Genomic DNA, 17,025 nt, shown 5'->3' on the forward strand with positions numbered 1-17,025 from the left:
TTGTGCCATTCAAAAGAAACTTTGCAACTAACACCAGAGATTTGCCTGGGTGTACTTCTTTTCAAGTTCAGGGAACTCCCTGTTATAATTTTGGAGTGTCGAAGGCATGAACTTGAGAGCCCCCCCGGCTAGAAACATCTGACATGCTTCACTTGGTTTCCAACAATGTCATTGATGTCATTGCAAGAGGGTCCTGATGGGTGGGTCCCATAAGCAGTAAGCAGTAAAATTTAGGGTACTTTTTCATTAAGCAGTAATTTTCTTCTTTTTCAATAAAATCGTCGTGAAAAATTCCTAAATCAGCCATGGCAGGACATGGGACTTTTAATTCTGCTTTTGTTTCATCCTGACAATTCATATTTTTAATACCGGGTAAAATCTCAAATCGCTTAACATTCAGTTGCGCAGCCTGCTTTCTGTGGCGAAGCATTTGGGTCTTGAAGACAGACTGATTTTGACCATTTTAATCATTTTACGATAAGCAGTAAATTATTTATTTACGTTAAGCAGTTATTTTTGGGTATTTTAAGATAAGCATTTAGGATAAAAAAAGATGACTTTTACGTTTACGATAGTGTTTGAAGGGTGTTTTACGTTAAGCATTAAAACCATCAGGACCCTCTTGCAAATGATGGCAAGCACAAAGCCTATTGTATCGATTCTAATTTTAGATTGAGTAAAATCAACCGGTGACACCCAGAACTTTCATATCTGAATAGAAATGTCACTCAACTGTTATATGCAATCTACAACTTATTTATATTTCAAACAGACATTCTCTTGTGTCTAATAGGACTAGCAATGTAAATTGTTTGCTTCCTCAATTTGTATGCATATAAAACTATCTTTGTAATTGATCATCTTAGCGATAACATTACCTTGTTTCTCAGGGCCTTACTTAAAAAAAGACACACTGATAAGTTTATCAGAAACATGAAAAAAGCTAAATGGTAAAAACATTTTTGGTCAATTTTAAGCAGGCAGCTCTGTGATCCAAGTTGCAAGAAGGATTGACTGTATGATTATTGAAACTAATCATAACTTTCAACTTACTGTTATTAAAATAAGTAAAAAAAGCATTTAATTAAAACTAAAATATGATGAAATTTACATCTTATCAACTCAAACAAGACAAACAGAGACTTAAATAAAAGTAAAACAAGAAATGTAACCAAAAAAAGAGAAAAAAGGTATAAAAGTTAATAATTATCTAAACACAAATAAAAACATAAAAATGCACAAGAACACAAAAGAAACAAAATACTTTCGGATATTGAAACTGTTTCAAAATGAATTTGAGGAAACAGATACATAATGAAGTATGCCAGTTTGATAAACAGCTGTTCATTTCAGTGGAGTGCAAGCCATATTTGACCTACTTTTAGCACAGGGAACACAAAGGCCATTCAGATAGCAAGTCCACACTTGTTTGTAACGCTCCTTCCTTGATCAACCAGGGCACAAAGAAATCAATTGAGTGAAGATGATAGATGCACCAAAAGTAAATATCAAATGATGGTTTTACATATAAAAAATCAGTATAACACATAGATGTGAAATTTTGGTCAGTTTTTACATAATGGGTTTAATATAACATTTATAACATGATAAAATAGTGGTCTTTAAAAACATAATATACATTAAAAAATATTGTACAAAATTGTACATTTGCAATGGTAGCAATATGCAACTACCGGGAAAATTTAGCAATAAAAGCAGTTAAAATTTGGAGAAAAAAAATGGAGAAAAATTTGATTAATAATTAATTGACCTTTGACCTGTCATAACAAACAACACAAAAGCTGCTATATGAACATAGTTACATGTAAAACATCCCTTTCTACAACTAAGACTACTAATTTTGATTGTTAATTTTCAGCCGAGGTCTTCCTCAGCTCTTCAAACATTCCCCCCCTAGGTGTAAAGGTAATGACCTTTGTACCCCCCAAACCAGCGAACGCTTATGGCCAGGGCTCCCATACCCAAAGAGGTATGGGGTGGTAGGGGGGAGTGGGATTCGAACGCTGGATGTGGCGTATCTAAAAGGAAGTCTATTTTCTCTTATCATACAATGCACAAGCTCCTTACATTAAAATATTACACATAATTTAATGTTTTAATTCAAATATTTCAATGTTTGACATTTGAGAACCATACATCTAAAGACAATATACATATAATATTTGTGGTATATTGAATGACATTATACAAAAAGAATTTAACATTTTGAGCTAAATTGAAGATTTTGTTTTCAGAAGATTGCAGGATTTACAAACAGTAATTTACCCAAACATTAACATAATGTTACTCTTGTACTGGTAAGGCGTTAATAAATAACACAATACAGATACTTAAAAAATAATAAATTTTAATACATTCAAGAAAACCGAATATCACAAAATATTTATGCAAAAAACACCAAATGTATTGGTGATTGTGATTTTAATGCACTTCAAACACTTGTAACAGTCATGGGTAGTGAGTGAGTAGGATTTTACATTACTTTAAACAATATTCTACCAATGACTCAGCAGATGACACCGAGTATGGACTTCAAATACTTTGTCCATGGTGGGAATAGAACTTGATATTCAGTATGATGAGTGAACGCAGTAGCCATTGGGCTAACTCACCAACCCCAATATGTAGAATATAAAAACATGAATCTATGTGGCAGTAAAACAACAGGATTGTTACAAATAAAAATATAACTTTTTTATCATTTTATCCCATGTTGTTATCAATTTGAAAGAAATGTTTAAACATTTGACATGTCATTTGAACTGTTTATTTTTTCAAAATGCCTGCATCATGAAAACATTGTTCGTTTGTGGTTGAACGCTGGACTCAGCTATATTCCAACTATATGACGTCGATCTGTAAATAATCTGGACCAGACAATCCAGTGATTGACAACATGAGCATTGATCTATGCAACTGAGATACAATGACATGCATCAACCAAGTCAGTGAGCCTGACCGCCCTATCCCATTAGTCGCCTCTTTCGACAAGCAAAGTCACCTCTTACAGCAAGCATGGGTTGCTGAAGACCAATTCTAAACCAGATCTTCATGGGTCTCATGAAATTATGAGGTAGAGTATATTTAAGGTTGAATAATATTCCTTCAAACATAATACATTTCCTTTTGTCAAAAGCATCAAAAGCCCACTGAGGCTGCGAATAACTGGATAGTGATCCCTTTATGCGGGACATGAAACAACTCACTTTGACCATTTGGCCTAACAAACCATTGTCTGTACCACAGTATTACCCTACACAGAGGAATTCATTATTGTTTTAGAAGAATAACTACACTGTTGTACTATTTATGCAAAGAACATCAATTCAATTTTCCATTAATCAAATATATTATTAGGCAAAGAAACACAATCAGGGCAAATCTGAGATTCAAACGAATGATCACAGGATTATGGCTAGCCAAAGGGACACAACTCTGCACAGGACTGCATCTCCCTGACAGACTGAGCCCATGTACCCCAGGAGAGTGAGAACAAGTGTTGGAGTGAATGAATGTACGAGTGGATGCATGACGAGATGAGAGAGTGAAAAAGACAGTCAATGAATGGCTCAACTTTCACTAGTCTAGGTGTATAATCATCATGTTGAAGCTCACCTGGCATCGGTGTGTGGTCCTCTAAACTTCGAAGTTGTACAATGAACGGGTGCATCCCATAATTCTTTCCTCGAAGAACAAGCTGAGCCAAAACAATTGCATGAGTGCTGGATTTTCCTACTGAAACAAAGAATCAGAGAATTCTTGCAACACTGACATAGAAATGAGTTAATTAATAGATGTTAAAGATCTTTGGGCTGTATAATTCCTGATGCTGTACCTCTATAATAGTTAATCCAGGGGCTACACTCTAATGATAATAATAATGATGAAAATTTAATTTTCGGCCTTCTCATTGTCCAATAACAATGGTAATGTTTATAAATGTAGATGTTTCTGTGGCAGTGAATTATCAAGTTGGTGTTCATATTCATCAATTTGAGTCAAAACAGTATAAACATTAAAAATGTACTGATATATCAATATTGTGATATATGATGACATTCCTAATAATGGCCGTCATAAAGCTTTGAGATTACTGGGATAAAGTCTAGACGTGATTGGACTGCATATATACTACTCAAAAGAAGTTAAAGAACACTTGGTTTTTCAATATGACTACAGTTAATCTGTCATGGCATGACAATAGTGTTCTTTAACGTTTTTTGAGTAGTATAAATGGAAAAGGACATCATCCTCATTTATTCTTAATCTGTAATTTAAATGGATGGGGGCTAGCCCCACTGAACATACACAGTAAACAGTGAACACACAAGACACAGTAAACAGTGAACACACAAGACAGTAAACAGTGAACACACAAGACACAATGGACAGTGAACACACTGTGAACACATTAAACAAAGGATGCTGTAAACACCGTGAACACACAGTAAACAGGACACAGTGAACACACTAAACAAAGGACACAGTAAACACACTGTGAACACACAGGACACTGTGAAGACACAGTGAACACAGTACACACAGGACACAGTAAACACAGGACAGAGTGAACACACAGTAAACACAGGACAGTGAACACAGTAAACAGTGAACACACTGTGAACACAAGTAAACAAGGACGAAGTAAAACACAGTAAACACAGGACACAGTGAACACATTGTGAACACACAGTTAACAAAGTACAAAGTTCATTGTGAACACAGTTAACACATCACACTGTGAACCCAGTAAACACACAGTGAATAGTAAACACAGGACACAGTGAACACTGTGAACACAGTACAAGTAAACACAGGACACAGTGAACACACTGTGAACACAGTACACACAGGACACAGTGAACACTGTGAACACAGTACACAGTGAACACACAGTAAACACAGTGAACACTGTACACAGTAAACACAGGACACAGTGAACACTGTGAACACAGTACAAGTAAACACAGGACACAGTGAACACACTGTGAACACAGTACACACAGGACACAGTGAACACAGTACACACAGGACACAGTGAACACACTGTGAACACAGTACACACAGGACACAGTGAACACTGTGAACACAGTACACAGTGAACACACAGTAAACACAGTGAACACAGTACAAGTAAACACAGGACACAGTGAACACACTGTGAACACAGTACACACAGGACACAGTGAACACACAGTAAACACAGTGAACACAGTACAAGTAAACACAGGACACAGTGAACACACTGTGAACACAGTACACACAGGACACAGTGAACACACTGTACACAGTAAACACAGGACACAGTGAACACACTGTGAACACAGTACACACAGGACACAGTAAACACACAGTAAACACAGTGAACACAGTACAAGTTAACACAGGACACAGTGAACACACTGTGAACACAGTACACACAGGACACAGTGAACACACAGTAAACACAGTGAACACTGTACACAGTAAACACAGGACACAGTGAACACACTGTGAACACAGGACACAGTGAACACACAGTAAACACAGTGAACATACTGTGAACACAGTCAACACAGGACGCAGTGAACACTGAAGACACAGGACACAGTGAACACAAAGTCAAAAGGATTTTGACATGCATAATTTTTCATGAGACTAGAAATTACATAAACAGGGGACATTTCTGTTTGGTAACAAACAAACAAGAGTTTCGTGTAGAAACATAAGGCTCTTTTTTTCTACCAGTCAACTTGTAGCGAAAGAGGAAACTGCCTTCAGATATTTTCTTGTAAAAAATCAGTGAAGAAAGTGTTACCTTAGGAAGAGACACCACAAAAATACATAAAGACAAAAAAGAATTTGATCAATGTTGGGGCTGTAAAAGCAGGAACAAAAATGAAACATCTCCACCCTCCAAATGGGGATTCAGGGTGAGAATAGATCCACAGCAACCTATGCTGGTCTTAAGACTTTAATTGAATGTTTGATGAGGCTTGGTGACTTGCTTGATTTGTGTGGTATCATACCATGACGGTATCAAGTACTGCTCATAATATCAATCACTGTTTTGTCAGGTACAGACCTGATTATCTAGGCCGCCATCATATAGCTGAATATGGCTGAGTGCGGCACACAGCAGTAACTCCACACTAAGCATGCTCAGCGAGATGAACTACTCACATCCTCCTGGCCACCATTTCATCGATGTGATCTTTGGTGTGTTCATCACAAACTCATCAGCCTTGGGGTCAAAGGTCGCTGTTGTCTCCAATGCTAATAAGTTGGTTCCTGAAATGGAAAAGACAATGACTGTGAGTGCAAATGTACTCAAAGTAATTCTTTGTGAAACAATCTTATTCCCAAATGTATCATAAAATGTCAATTCTAAATTTTGGAATTATTTTTAAACAATTCACTTTTAAAAACCTTTTGAAATAAACAAACCATATCATATATCATTAACATTCATATATATATATATAAAGATAGTGTTTGGACAGAATTTCTGTCACAAACTGCAAGGCCTATAACAACTTGGGGTGGGACGGGTAACTCAGGTACCCGGGTCCGCTGGGTATTGAGTAGGACCCAGGTACCCACAGAACTACCTGTACTCGTGGTTAGTCACGTGATATATTGTTTAATGACAAAATTATCTAGAACTCTATGTCTAAAAGTCACTAATGTTTGCATTTCTTTCTGAATAAGCACCCATTCCTTCTGATTTTTCATATGGTTGAATAAAGATATAACTTAATTCAGCTCCAGTGTGTGTATGACCAGATTGTTTAATACATGTATCTAAATACGTTTTGCCAGGGCTATGCTAAAATTTTCCCAATCGGCCATTTTGAGACATCTCCTGAGACCTAGAGTGAGTACCCGGGTAGGGTAGTAAATTTGGACTCGTCCCAGCCCTAATAGCAACGGACAAATGGAAGTCAGCTGGATTAACAGCACAGACAGTTAAGTCAAAGCAGTAAGTTGACGTTGACATCCATAAACTTACTCTCTGCCTTATGTGTATCACTTCTAAATATCATTAAAATAATAAATTGTCACAAGGTTAGAACTAAACTCGAAAGCTTTACTATCCCAGGTAAACATATACATTAAATGCCCATGTATTGCTAAAACAATGGGGAAATTTTTACTTGTCTGCAGTAATTTGCACTAGCCCCTGATTTAACTTATATGGTATAACTAAAATAATAGGCAAAAAATTGTAACTGCTTCCTAAGGATTTCATAATGTTAAAGATAGTATAGGACAGAGCTTGTCGTGTCTTTAAGATTATTGTTAGAAGCATGATAAAGCCCATATCATTGATGGATGATGAAATTTCATTGGCTAATTTTGCTAGATTTGAAGTGGTTAATAAGCGATAACCATTTCAAACCACATCACTGTAATGAACATGTGCACAAGAAAAAGAGTGTTTTAAGGAACACATCTTAGTCATGGTAGAATGGAGATAAACTTATTCTCCATTTAAATTTAGAAGTGGTGGATCATTGACTAAACACTGCTGTATGTTAAATTTTGCATTTTTTAATCAACAATGAACCACTTCAAAATGTAAACAGTATAGGTTTATTTCCTTAATATTACTTTAAATAATATACTATAAATATAATTTTGAGCATTATTCAGTTTATTGTTTTCTGTTAACAGAAAGCAAAGATACTAAATCTGATTCCTTTAGTGGTCTCACCATGGCCAAGTTCTGTCTGTGCGTAAGTGCCTATGATTTTAAAGTTGAGCGCTAATGGAAGCCATTCTGCCTTCTGTTCATCTGTGGCTAGTCGTTCAATCCCTGGGATGAACATCGAATGATGTAGGCTAAGAGCCAAGTCATGGCACGCTAGACTGAAACAGAGAGTGAGTGAGTTGAGTTTTACACCGGTTTTAGCAATATTCAATGTGACAAGCGAACGCTTTAACTACAAAGGCTACCAAGCCTGAAATAGGCCATCTTCCCGAGGCAAGAGAGATAACTGTCTTCAAAAGTCCAGTTTCCACCCTTGTCGAACTTGGCTGGAATTCCTGGGCTCGAACGTAGTGCCACCAGTGGCTATTACGAGTTATGTCCCTTCTAAGCCGCTCCTATCGACCAATCAGACTCCATCACTTGCATTTGTTTCAAACAAAATGGTGGCGCCCAATCTAGACGTTCTGCTTGATAATCAAGATCTATATTGTAATGTAAAGGGTCTTACATCGCGAAATGCATCAAAGCACATGAGCACCTTGATTAAAAACATGAAAAGGTTTGGAAAATATCTGTTGACAACAAGTTGGCGGTGCGCATGCTTTGCAAACCCTGCAATTGACCGAAATCTGCATGACAGTTTATGAACCGGATTTGGATTTCGTTGTGCGATTTTGATTGGACTATGCATAGACTTGTTAGTCCAGCCAAAATGTAACTCCATAATACCAGCCTAGTTCGGCAAGGTTGGAAACTGGACTTTTATAGTCAGTTAACTCCCTTGCCTCTGGAAGATTGAAATAGGCTTGCATTAAATCCTGTCACAACCAGTTTTTAACAATAAAATTAACAGCGAATGCTACTAGGGAGCTGAATGTCAACATCCATTAATTAGTGTGTCATTTGAATCGGTTGTATCAAAAACTTTATGACACCATACATTAACAGGGATTGGCTTAATGGAGGTTTGGGGCAGGGCACGATTTAATTAACTTGATAAGGTGCATGTTGATATGAAAACTTAGTTGCATCAGATAAACCAGGTTATTGTGTGGATAAGTAAGGCCTAGTCCAACAGAAATTTGAATTTTATTAACATGAACGTGGTGCGTGTGGACATAAATATTAGGTTGCCTTTTCAATAAGAGTTTTGGATAGTTAAATCTTGGTGCAAGTTTTATGTAGTTAAATCAAGCCCTGTGGGGGTACCCCAAAATGGTCATTAAACAAAACAAGCCTGATAAAATGCAGGAGTCCCATTAAAAAAACTTCAAGTTTTGCATTGAAACCTCCACATGATGTAAAGTACATCGCAACGTGATCCCCAGAAGTGTGACTTTCCCAACTCTTGAGTGGAGTGGAGTGCCATCACTATCTACAACATGTACATCTAGCTAACTCAAGGATCCACTATCAGTACTGCCTATCAATGAATCGTAAGTAAGGACTTTGTTTAAATGGGAGTGATTTCCCTCTGAATAGCTTATCTGGCAGACATTTCAGTGTAATGTCAAAACAGCATATTTGCACATTTCATTCCTAATTTATAAACAAATGGATATGCATATGATTTAGTGAAAATTAACAGTATTATCATTTCTAAAAAATACAACACAAAATTGGTTAGACAGGTTGGAAATATCAACAGTTTCTTTTCATAATTGTATGGTATTTAATTATCAAAACATAAACCATGACCAATAACACAACAAATGCAATAAACATTTCCATATATAGAATTATTTAAAAAAATATTTGACTGAAATATTTTAGTGTAAAGTATAATGTATATTATGATTATTTATAAAAACAAATACAATTCACAATATTACTTGAATCACACATAAAATATTTAGTTCTTCACTTAGTAATCAAAGGGGAAATCACTCTAAATTATACAATGCCATGCTTGCAGGCGAGGCAGCATTGTAAACATATGCCAGTGTTTATAATTTCTTGGGTGTGATAGAGTGTATATGCTTTAACATTGCATCTGTAAATTCTTGGCAGGGTTCATGTCTCCATGAGGCATAACCTTTCCACACAATGTCGGTCGAAATAATAAAAGTAAATAGCTATGTCAATCATTTATATGAAAGTCATTCTGCTGCGGAGTTAAAACTGCAGCTGCCTCCTTGAATCACTGATAGTCATGTAGACATGGAATTTATATGTATCATTTTGTATTGAATAAGAGGGTCCATATTACCATCGAAAGACATAATACAAATAAATATTTTATGTTTAATTTATTTCTGGGACTGGCTGCTTTTCAGAAGGGTCGGCAGACCGGGTGAAATGAAAAATATAAAATGTGTGGCCTAACCTGGAGTTGAGGACCAACTGTCAACAGGGTCCCAGATGTGTTGTTAGCAATTGAGAATTTACTCACATGTTATCATTCACATTGGGTATTGATAGTGTTCTTTGGGTATTCAATATATATTCCTCACATGGGGCCGGTCTGTTGGGTATTTGACACCAATGAGTAGACATTGTTTTAATAACAACTCTGCTTGAAATCCTGTTTCTGGTGACTTCTAATTTGTGTCTGTTCATGTGCTGCCCCAGGCGTGTAACCGGTCACATAAACTCACAGCAGCGCCATATACTGGTCTAAGTAACAATATGTGAATATTAGCTTCTTTTTCATGGTTTGTTCACGGCAGTTTAGTTCATACTTTAGTTCAACTTGTATCTGATTTTAATGAGATTGAGATAATCTAAGCATGTGATTAATCCTGTTTTCTTTATTTAAAGCATTAATTGTTTATTATTAAGCAAGTTTATCTCTGCAGCCTTTGTAATATGCAGCTACCAGCCGACTTGTCTCGCATCAAAATACGGGCTGTGTACTCGCGGGCAGATGACCATGGAGTACGCTGATCACTGTGTCGGATTAACGAGACTGATTAATGAGTGATTTCAGTCATTCGTTGCAAAATAGGGGTGTCGGAGTCGGAGTGTGAGACTGTCGGATTAACGGGTCTAAATAGCACTGATTTAATAAGTTCCCATCATTAGTGTCGGATAAAGCCGATTGTCGGATTAATGAGTGTCAGATTAACGAGACTTGACTGTTATGTGTTATGCCTGCATTCGATAAGTAAATAAAGATCTAAGTGAGAAAACATACAACCTTATGGATAACAACTTATTGCAAAAAGTGATGTTTCGATGTAGATTCTTACACCGTTATCAAGCTGGAGTGACAACAACCAAAAATCAAAACGTTGCTATATGCAATAAACCAGAAGTTGTTGTACATAAAGTTGTACGTTTTCTTGTTTACTCACCAACTCCTAGATTGCCAGATAAACAGTTAAGTTGAAAAGAATACGTCATTGGGTAATTCCTGTGTTGTAATATTATTGGGTTTATTAAATTTTGTATGGGTATTTGTATGCAAGCAACTCAAAATTTATTGGTCAAATGAAGGAATCAGGTTTGTTAACTTTTGGGTAGCATATGTGTATTAGAGACTTGCACTTAAATATAGGTGGGGATCTGCCAGTAGGATTGGACTAAAGTTACATATTTTGTTGACACCCCCCCACCTCCACCCATTTTATGAATAATTTTCTATCTAAATGAGTGCTCTGTAGTACACTTGAACAAGTAACAATTCTATCCCTGTATTTCTGAATCACTCTTTCTATACCTACAAGGTACTAATATTGTCACTTTGCAGATGACACGATGGAGAAAGTGCTTGTTTACTAAAACCGGTATTGAGAAAAAGTACAGATAATCAACGTGAGGATTGGGAGAATAATTGGGAAATACCAATAACAAACCCTTGTTCATAAATGGACTTGTCCGACATTGCCAAGGTTGGATTCTATTCAGGGAGTCATCATTATTCAAATACGGGTAAATATTTATTAAGCTTGTACATTTTATCATCATCCATATAGAAGCTGTACATTATATTGATATCTCATATTAGAAATAAACGACTCTTGGTCATTGTTTATCATACAATAAACAACTACCACGCATCGTATATTTCTTAAATAAAGGCCATTGGCCCACAATTCAATACAATTCAGAAGGTAATATCCTGCACACTAGTATTTCTCATTTGTCATTGTAGTATGGTTTTACGCCGCTTTTAGCAATATTCCAGCAATAACGTGGCGGGGGACACCAGAAATGGGCTTCACACATTGAACCCATGTCAGGAATTGAACCCTGGTCTTCGGCGTGACGAGGGAACGCTTTAACAACTAGGCTACCCGACCGCCCCCATTGTAAAAGCTTTAGCTAAAAATAGTCCAATATTATATATAGAAAGTGTATCAGTTGATTTAATTTGATATGATGAATCTAAATGGCAACTGGCTCCATTCCACCATCAAGGTTATTTGCATGCCTTTTTCATTAAGGATTTAGGGGCGGTCGGGTAGCCTAGTGGTTAAAGCGTTCGCTCGTCACGCCGAAGACCCGGGTTCGATTCCCGACATGGGTACAATGTGTGAAGCCCATTTCTGGTGTCCCCCGCCGTGATATTGCTGGAATATTGCTAAAAGCGGCGTAAAACCATACTCACTCACTCACTCACTCATTAAGGATTTTTGTTGTCTTAATTTGGCTTCATCAAACACAATTTTGGCATTCTTAAAAAAAGCATTCTGTTTCCGACAATCACTTACTCCACAGCTGTCTCAAAGTCCTCCTCCGTCCACTGGTACCGCCGCTTCCATTCAAACAGTTTGACTGATTTTTGAACAGCCAGTTCATAAATCTCTTCCTTCGACTTGAACGCCCTCTCTGCATCCTGGAACACTGGATCACTGAACAGTAGATGTTCTGAAAGAGGGAATCAAATTGCATGCTTTGTAAATCGTAACCAGGCACAGTAACAACAAGTACCATTTTTTACATCTTTGAGTATAATTCACTGCCACAGAATTGTTTACATGTGTTAAGACTACCATGGATGGGATGGACAATAAGAAGGTAGAAAATTCAATTTAAACATTTGATAGATCAGACAAGTTCATAGTCAGCATTAAGTTGATAAATAGCACGACTAGATAGGAAAATGTAACCTATACACACACAGAATAACTAATTTAGTTATTAATCAATATATTATGATATCCTTTAGTTAACATATCGATACTTAACTTTCCAATCATGAAACCCCTAAATTATTTAACAAGTTTGTTTTACATCTGATAACTTTTAAGAGTGAAGAGAAATACATGTAGTTAAATGAATGCAACATCCTTGGACTACTTTTCAAACATGACATGAAGAGACAGAAAATAAATTAGAAATCTGATGTTGTGACGTTAACATGTCTCGGGTTCAGAATGTGTATCACTGGGCGATGTGTACTGGTCAAGGTAGATACACACCCCTGTGTACCGGTACACAGATTCACTACAGTAATATGTTTGTGTAACAGCTGATAAACATACATCATGCTGAGACCTATCGCCCCAGACGTCCTGAAGTCATACATGTACGTAGACTCATACCAGATAACATGTCAGTCAATGAGTCAGAAACTGTTTACAGATCAATGACCAAAATGAAAAGCTACAATCAGAAAATAAATAACATAAAGTTTTAGTTTTATTTGCCAAATTCTCTTTTAAGGATTAGAATAGAAAATATATATATATTCACAAATCTAACTAAAATTGACTCTTAAAATTATACCTGATGTTGTTATTTTCATTATTTAGCTTACCATCGTTTGGCTTGCTTTTATACTTGAATCATTTTAATAAAATATTACACAGAGTTGATAGCATTTGATTACATGATTTTTATTGTCTCTTTGTTTAGGTTTGGTTAAATGTAATTACCTGGACTAAAATGGTTTAAGAAATTGTGTTTTGGGGTGGTGTCAAAAGTTCATACAAGCATGTCACAGTATTAGTAATGTTAGTAATGTTTAAAAAACAAATATATTTACATGTTACATTCAAACATAAACACACAAGAACAAACATACATATCACAATTCACATGACAAGAAACAAACATTTGCTATAGGCAAGGCTGAATGAAGCTTAATGGTCTGTGAGGAATAGAAACATGATTGTGTTACCCTTATGTTTGGTAATGTTTTTTACCCAACCAGATAGAATTAAGAGTGTATTAATTTTTTCTGATTAATTTAACCATGTTCACATTTTCAATTTGAAAATCTAATTGTTTCATATCCTTTGTCTGTAATAACATTTTCTTTATTCATATAGTATTTAGTAATAACAAGAATTCATATTCATGGCTGATCATGATGAGGTTCTCATTTACAGTGAAATTTTTAATGATCAGCCTAGTAATATGCTAAATTTAATCATTTGTAAGTCTGTTTGAGTAGTGTATATAAATAAATATAGTAACCAGTCTTAAACATTAAAAAATAATAAGTAACACTATGAGTGGCTATATACCTTTAACACCGTTAGCTATGCTTGATGTAGTTCTTAAGTACAAAGTCCAAATGTAGCCTATTCAGCTTGCCTAACGAAATATCTTTACTCTTTTTTATTTACTGATTGAATGCAGGCATCGTCTATATGTGAATGGTAGTGTGTAAATAATGCATGAAAGCGATATGTCTCGCTTTCTGCAACTAACACATTTATTGCTGTTGTGGGATTTTGTGACATATGACACATTTGGTGCAGCACCTGAACAGAAGAAAATTAGAAGTTACCTAAAAAGTATTTTAACCATAATTATTTAAAAAAATAAAAAAGAAGTGGACTCGTTGGTTTAAAAATACCCAACAGAGGATCCAAGGGAGTAAAATATATTCAATACCCAAAGAAAGACTCCCAAATACCTAATGTCAATGACAAAATTTGAGTATACACACTAAAAAGATTGTCTAGGGGCCTGTACGTCTCCGATAATATCCTGTCGGGGTAGTATAATGTGAAGTACTTACTATGTTATACAAGACTGATAAGTAAAGCTGATAAAAACAACACATCTCGATGAATGCACTGACACATTTCACTTTGTTGATCTTTTCTTTCAGAGACCATGGTATTTCTTTCTTTTAATCAATGATCATTTCGTCTGCACGTCTGTCAGCCTAATCTTTGGCGAATATATTCACTTTCATACCTAGTTCCCTTTTCCGCATTAATTTTTCCGGTCCTCCGTGAAGTAGTTGACTCAGTTCCCGGACATCGAATGTCCCAGTATCACGCTCTTTCTGCAGATCGGGATTAACCGCCACGCTGACATTTCCAACCACAGTGTCACTCGCCATTTTGTTTACGGTAGGTAGGTCACATGACTGGCCACGTGATTTTACAAAAATTCATGAATCAAAGGGGAAGATCTCTTATACACATGTGTATCGTAATGCCGCTAACAAAGATAAACGTGTGGATGTTTCTTTAATAAAACGAAACACACAGCATCTATTAGAACGCGTATAGTAGCTAAATAAGATATAATAAGTATCCAATAGGCTGTAAAATGCTAAATCAATGATTTATTTTACTACTACTTGAAACACAACTCTATATAGTCCTATCTAAAGTTCTGATTAAAATAATGAAATTAACAAGTGTTTATATATATGATGACAGGGGTGTTTACTGATGTAAATATTAGTTCAATTAATGTTATCAGAATATCCCCGTTGATACAGTTATGGTTAAGTAGGAATTATAGATCTATATTTCAATCACGGGTCAATATCTATAAAAAGATAGAGACATTATTGGAATGCAACAACCAAATATATCACAAAAGTGTGTAATGTTCGGGGTATTGCAATGTAAAAATATATCTATCCTGTTTGATTCCTTCACGAACGACATTAATTTCTGTTTATGATCTACTTTAGTTTAATGACATTTCTTATCGCACCGTTGCCGGTTATGGACTGAAATAGCCAAATTCTAAAATACAGTAAACTACGGTTATAACGAACTCAAAGGGACTACTAATTTTAGTTCGTTATAGCCGTAGTTCGTTATAAGCATATATCCAGCATAACTACAGCAAAGAGTCGGGACCAAAAAGTAAGTTCGTTATATCCGTCAGTTCGTTATAAGCGTGTTCGTTATAACCGTAGTTTACTGTATATGTAAATTTAAGTGTAGCTTTTGCGGCCATAGTTCCGGCTCGGTGATTAGACGTGACGCATTCCCGGTACTAAGAGATGATAAAATGAATCCATAGATAATATCACTTTTTGACATCATACCGTATAACATATAAAAATAGCAATTACTTGGTCTCTGATAGTTTAACAATATTTGGACTGTAATGTTGGTTACAATTCGACAACTGACATTGGAAAGAATGGTTGAATTCGTCAAATATCTATATCCATTATTGTATCAAAACATTGTTTGTATTCCGTCCAGTGCCCGTTCATCAGAGAAAACACGTGATGTGAATGTTAGCCTGTCATATATTTGGACATAAATAGCAATTAATAATCGTCCCTATAAGTGAGTGAGTGAGTGAGTATGGTTTTACGCCGCTTTTAGCAATATTCCAGCAATATCACGGCGGGGGACACCAGAAATGGGCTTCACACATTGTACCCATGTCGGGAATCGAACCCGGGTCTTCGGCGTGACGAGCGAACGCTTTAACCACTAGGCTACCCGACCGCCCCTCGTCCCTATAAAGAATGTGTGCGTGAGCAGAAGTGTATTAGTAATTTCAATCATATTCACGGAATGTCTTGTTAATTGTATGGAGAGTTGTTGTTTATTGTTAAACGCCGCACTCAGCAGTATTCCAGCTATATGACGGCGGTCTGTAAATCATCGAGTCTGGACCAGACAATCCAGTGATTGATATCATGAACATCGACCCACGAAATTTTGATACGGTGACATATATCAACCAAATCAGCGAGCCTGACCACCCGATCCCGATCCCGACACATTTCTGGTTTCTATATTTAGAATCATATGAAATATATTTATTCTCGACTGACATAACACATAAAAGCTAATGGGTGTCAAGACTTCTTGGCAGTCATGTGGCTGTTTTGCTTTAAGAAATCATTTTTGTTTTCTTTGTTGTAAACAAATATATATTTCAATACAATGTAACGCTTAATTCTAATAGAGGCAAATAAAATATATCGGGCATCTAATGTTTGAATTATATTATGAGAATTGTGTTATCTGTGTGGAGTGAAATGTAATTTCATGTCGAGGACAATTCCAGGCTGCAAACATATATTAAACAAACACTTCAGAACAGAAAAGACATTTTACAATAAACATATAACCAAACACACAGGTAATACAACTTTAATTCGTTTATGCATAGCACTTTTACATGTCATATTTAGAGACAAT

The 17,025-nt window shown here is 36.0% G+C and overlaps 1 protein-coding gene across 1 annotated transcript in view; it reads right to left on the reverse strand.

The window, feature by feature from the left end:
* Positions 1-14,960, reverse strand: part of LOC124135452 (peroxisomal acyl-coenzyme A oxidase 1-like) — a 29,407-nt gene extending 14,447 nt beyond the window's left edge. Inside the window, exons 1-5 of the mRNA XM_048388422.1 lie at positions 14,813-14,960; positions 12,370-12,526; positions 7,718-7,872; positions 6,184-6,291; positions 3,637-3,756 (exon numbers count right to left, since the gene is read on the reverse strand). Coding sequence (XP_048244379.1) covers positions 3,637-3,756; positions 6,184-6,291; positions 7,718-7,872; positions 12,370-12,526; positions 14,813-14,960 — 688 coding nt within the window. The remainder of the gene's footprint in view (positions 1-3,636; positions 3,757-6,183; positions 6,292-7,717; positions 7,873-12,369; positions 12,527-14,812) is intronic.
* Positions 14,961-17,025: the final 2,065 nt, after the last annotated feature.

This window comes from Haliotis rufescens, unplaced genomic scaffold, assembly GCF_023055435.1.
Source record: "Haliotis rufescens isolate VD_foot unplaced genomic scaffold, xgHalRufe1.0.p SCAF_70, whole genome shotgun sequence".
Classification (NCBI taxonomy): Eukaryota; Metazoa; Mollusca; class Gastropoda; order Lepetellida; family Haliotidae; genus Haliotis; species Haliotis rufescens.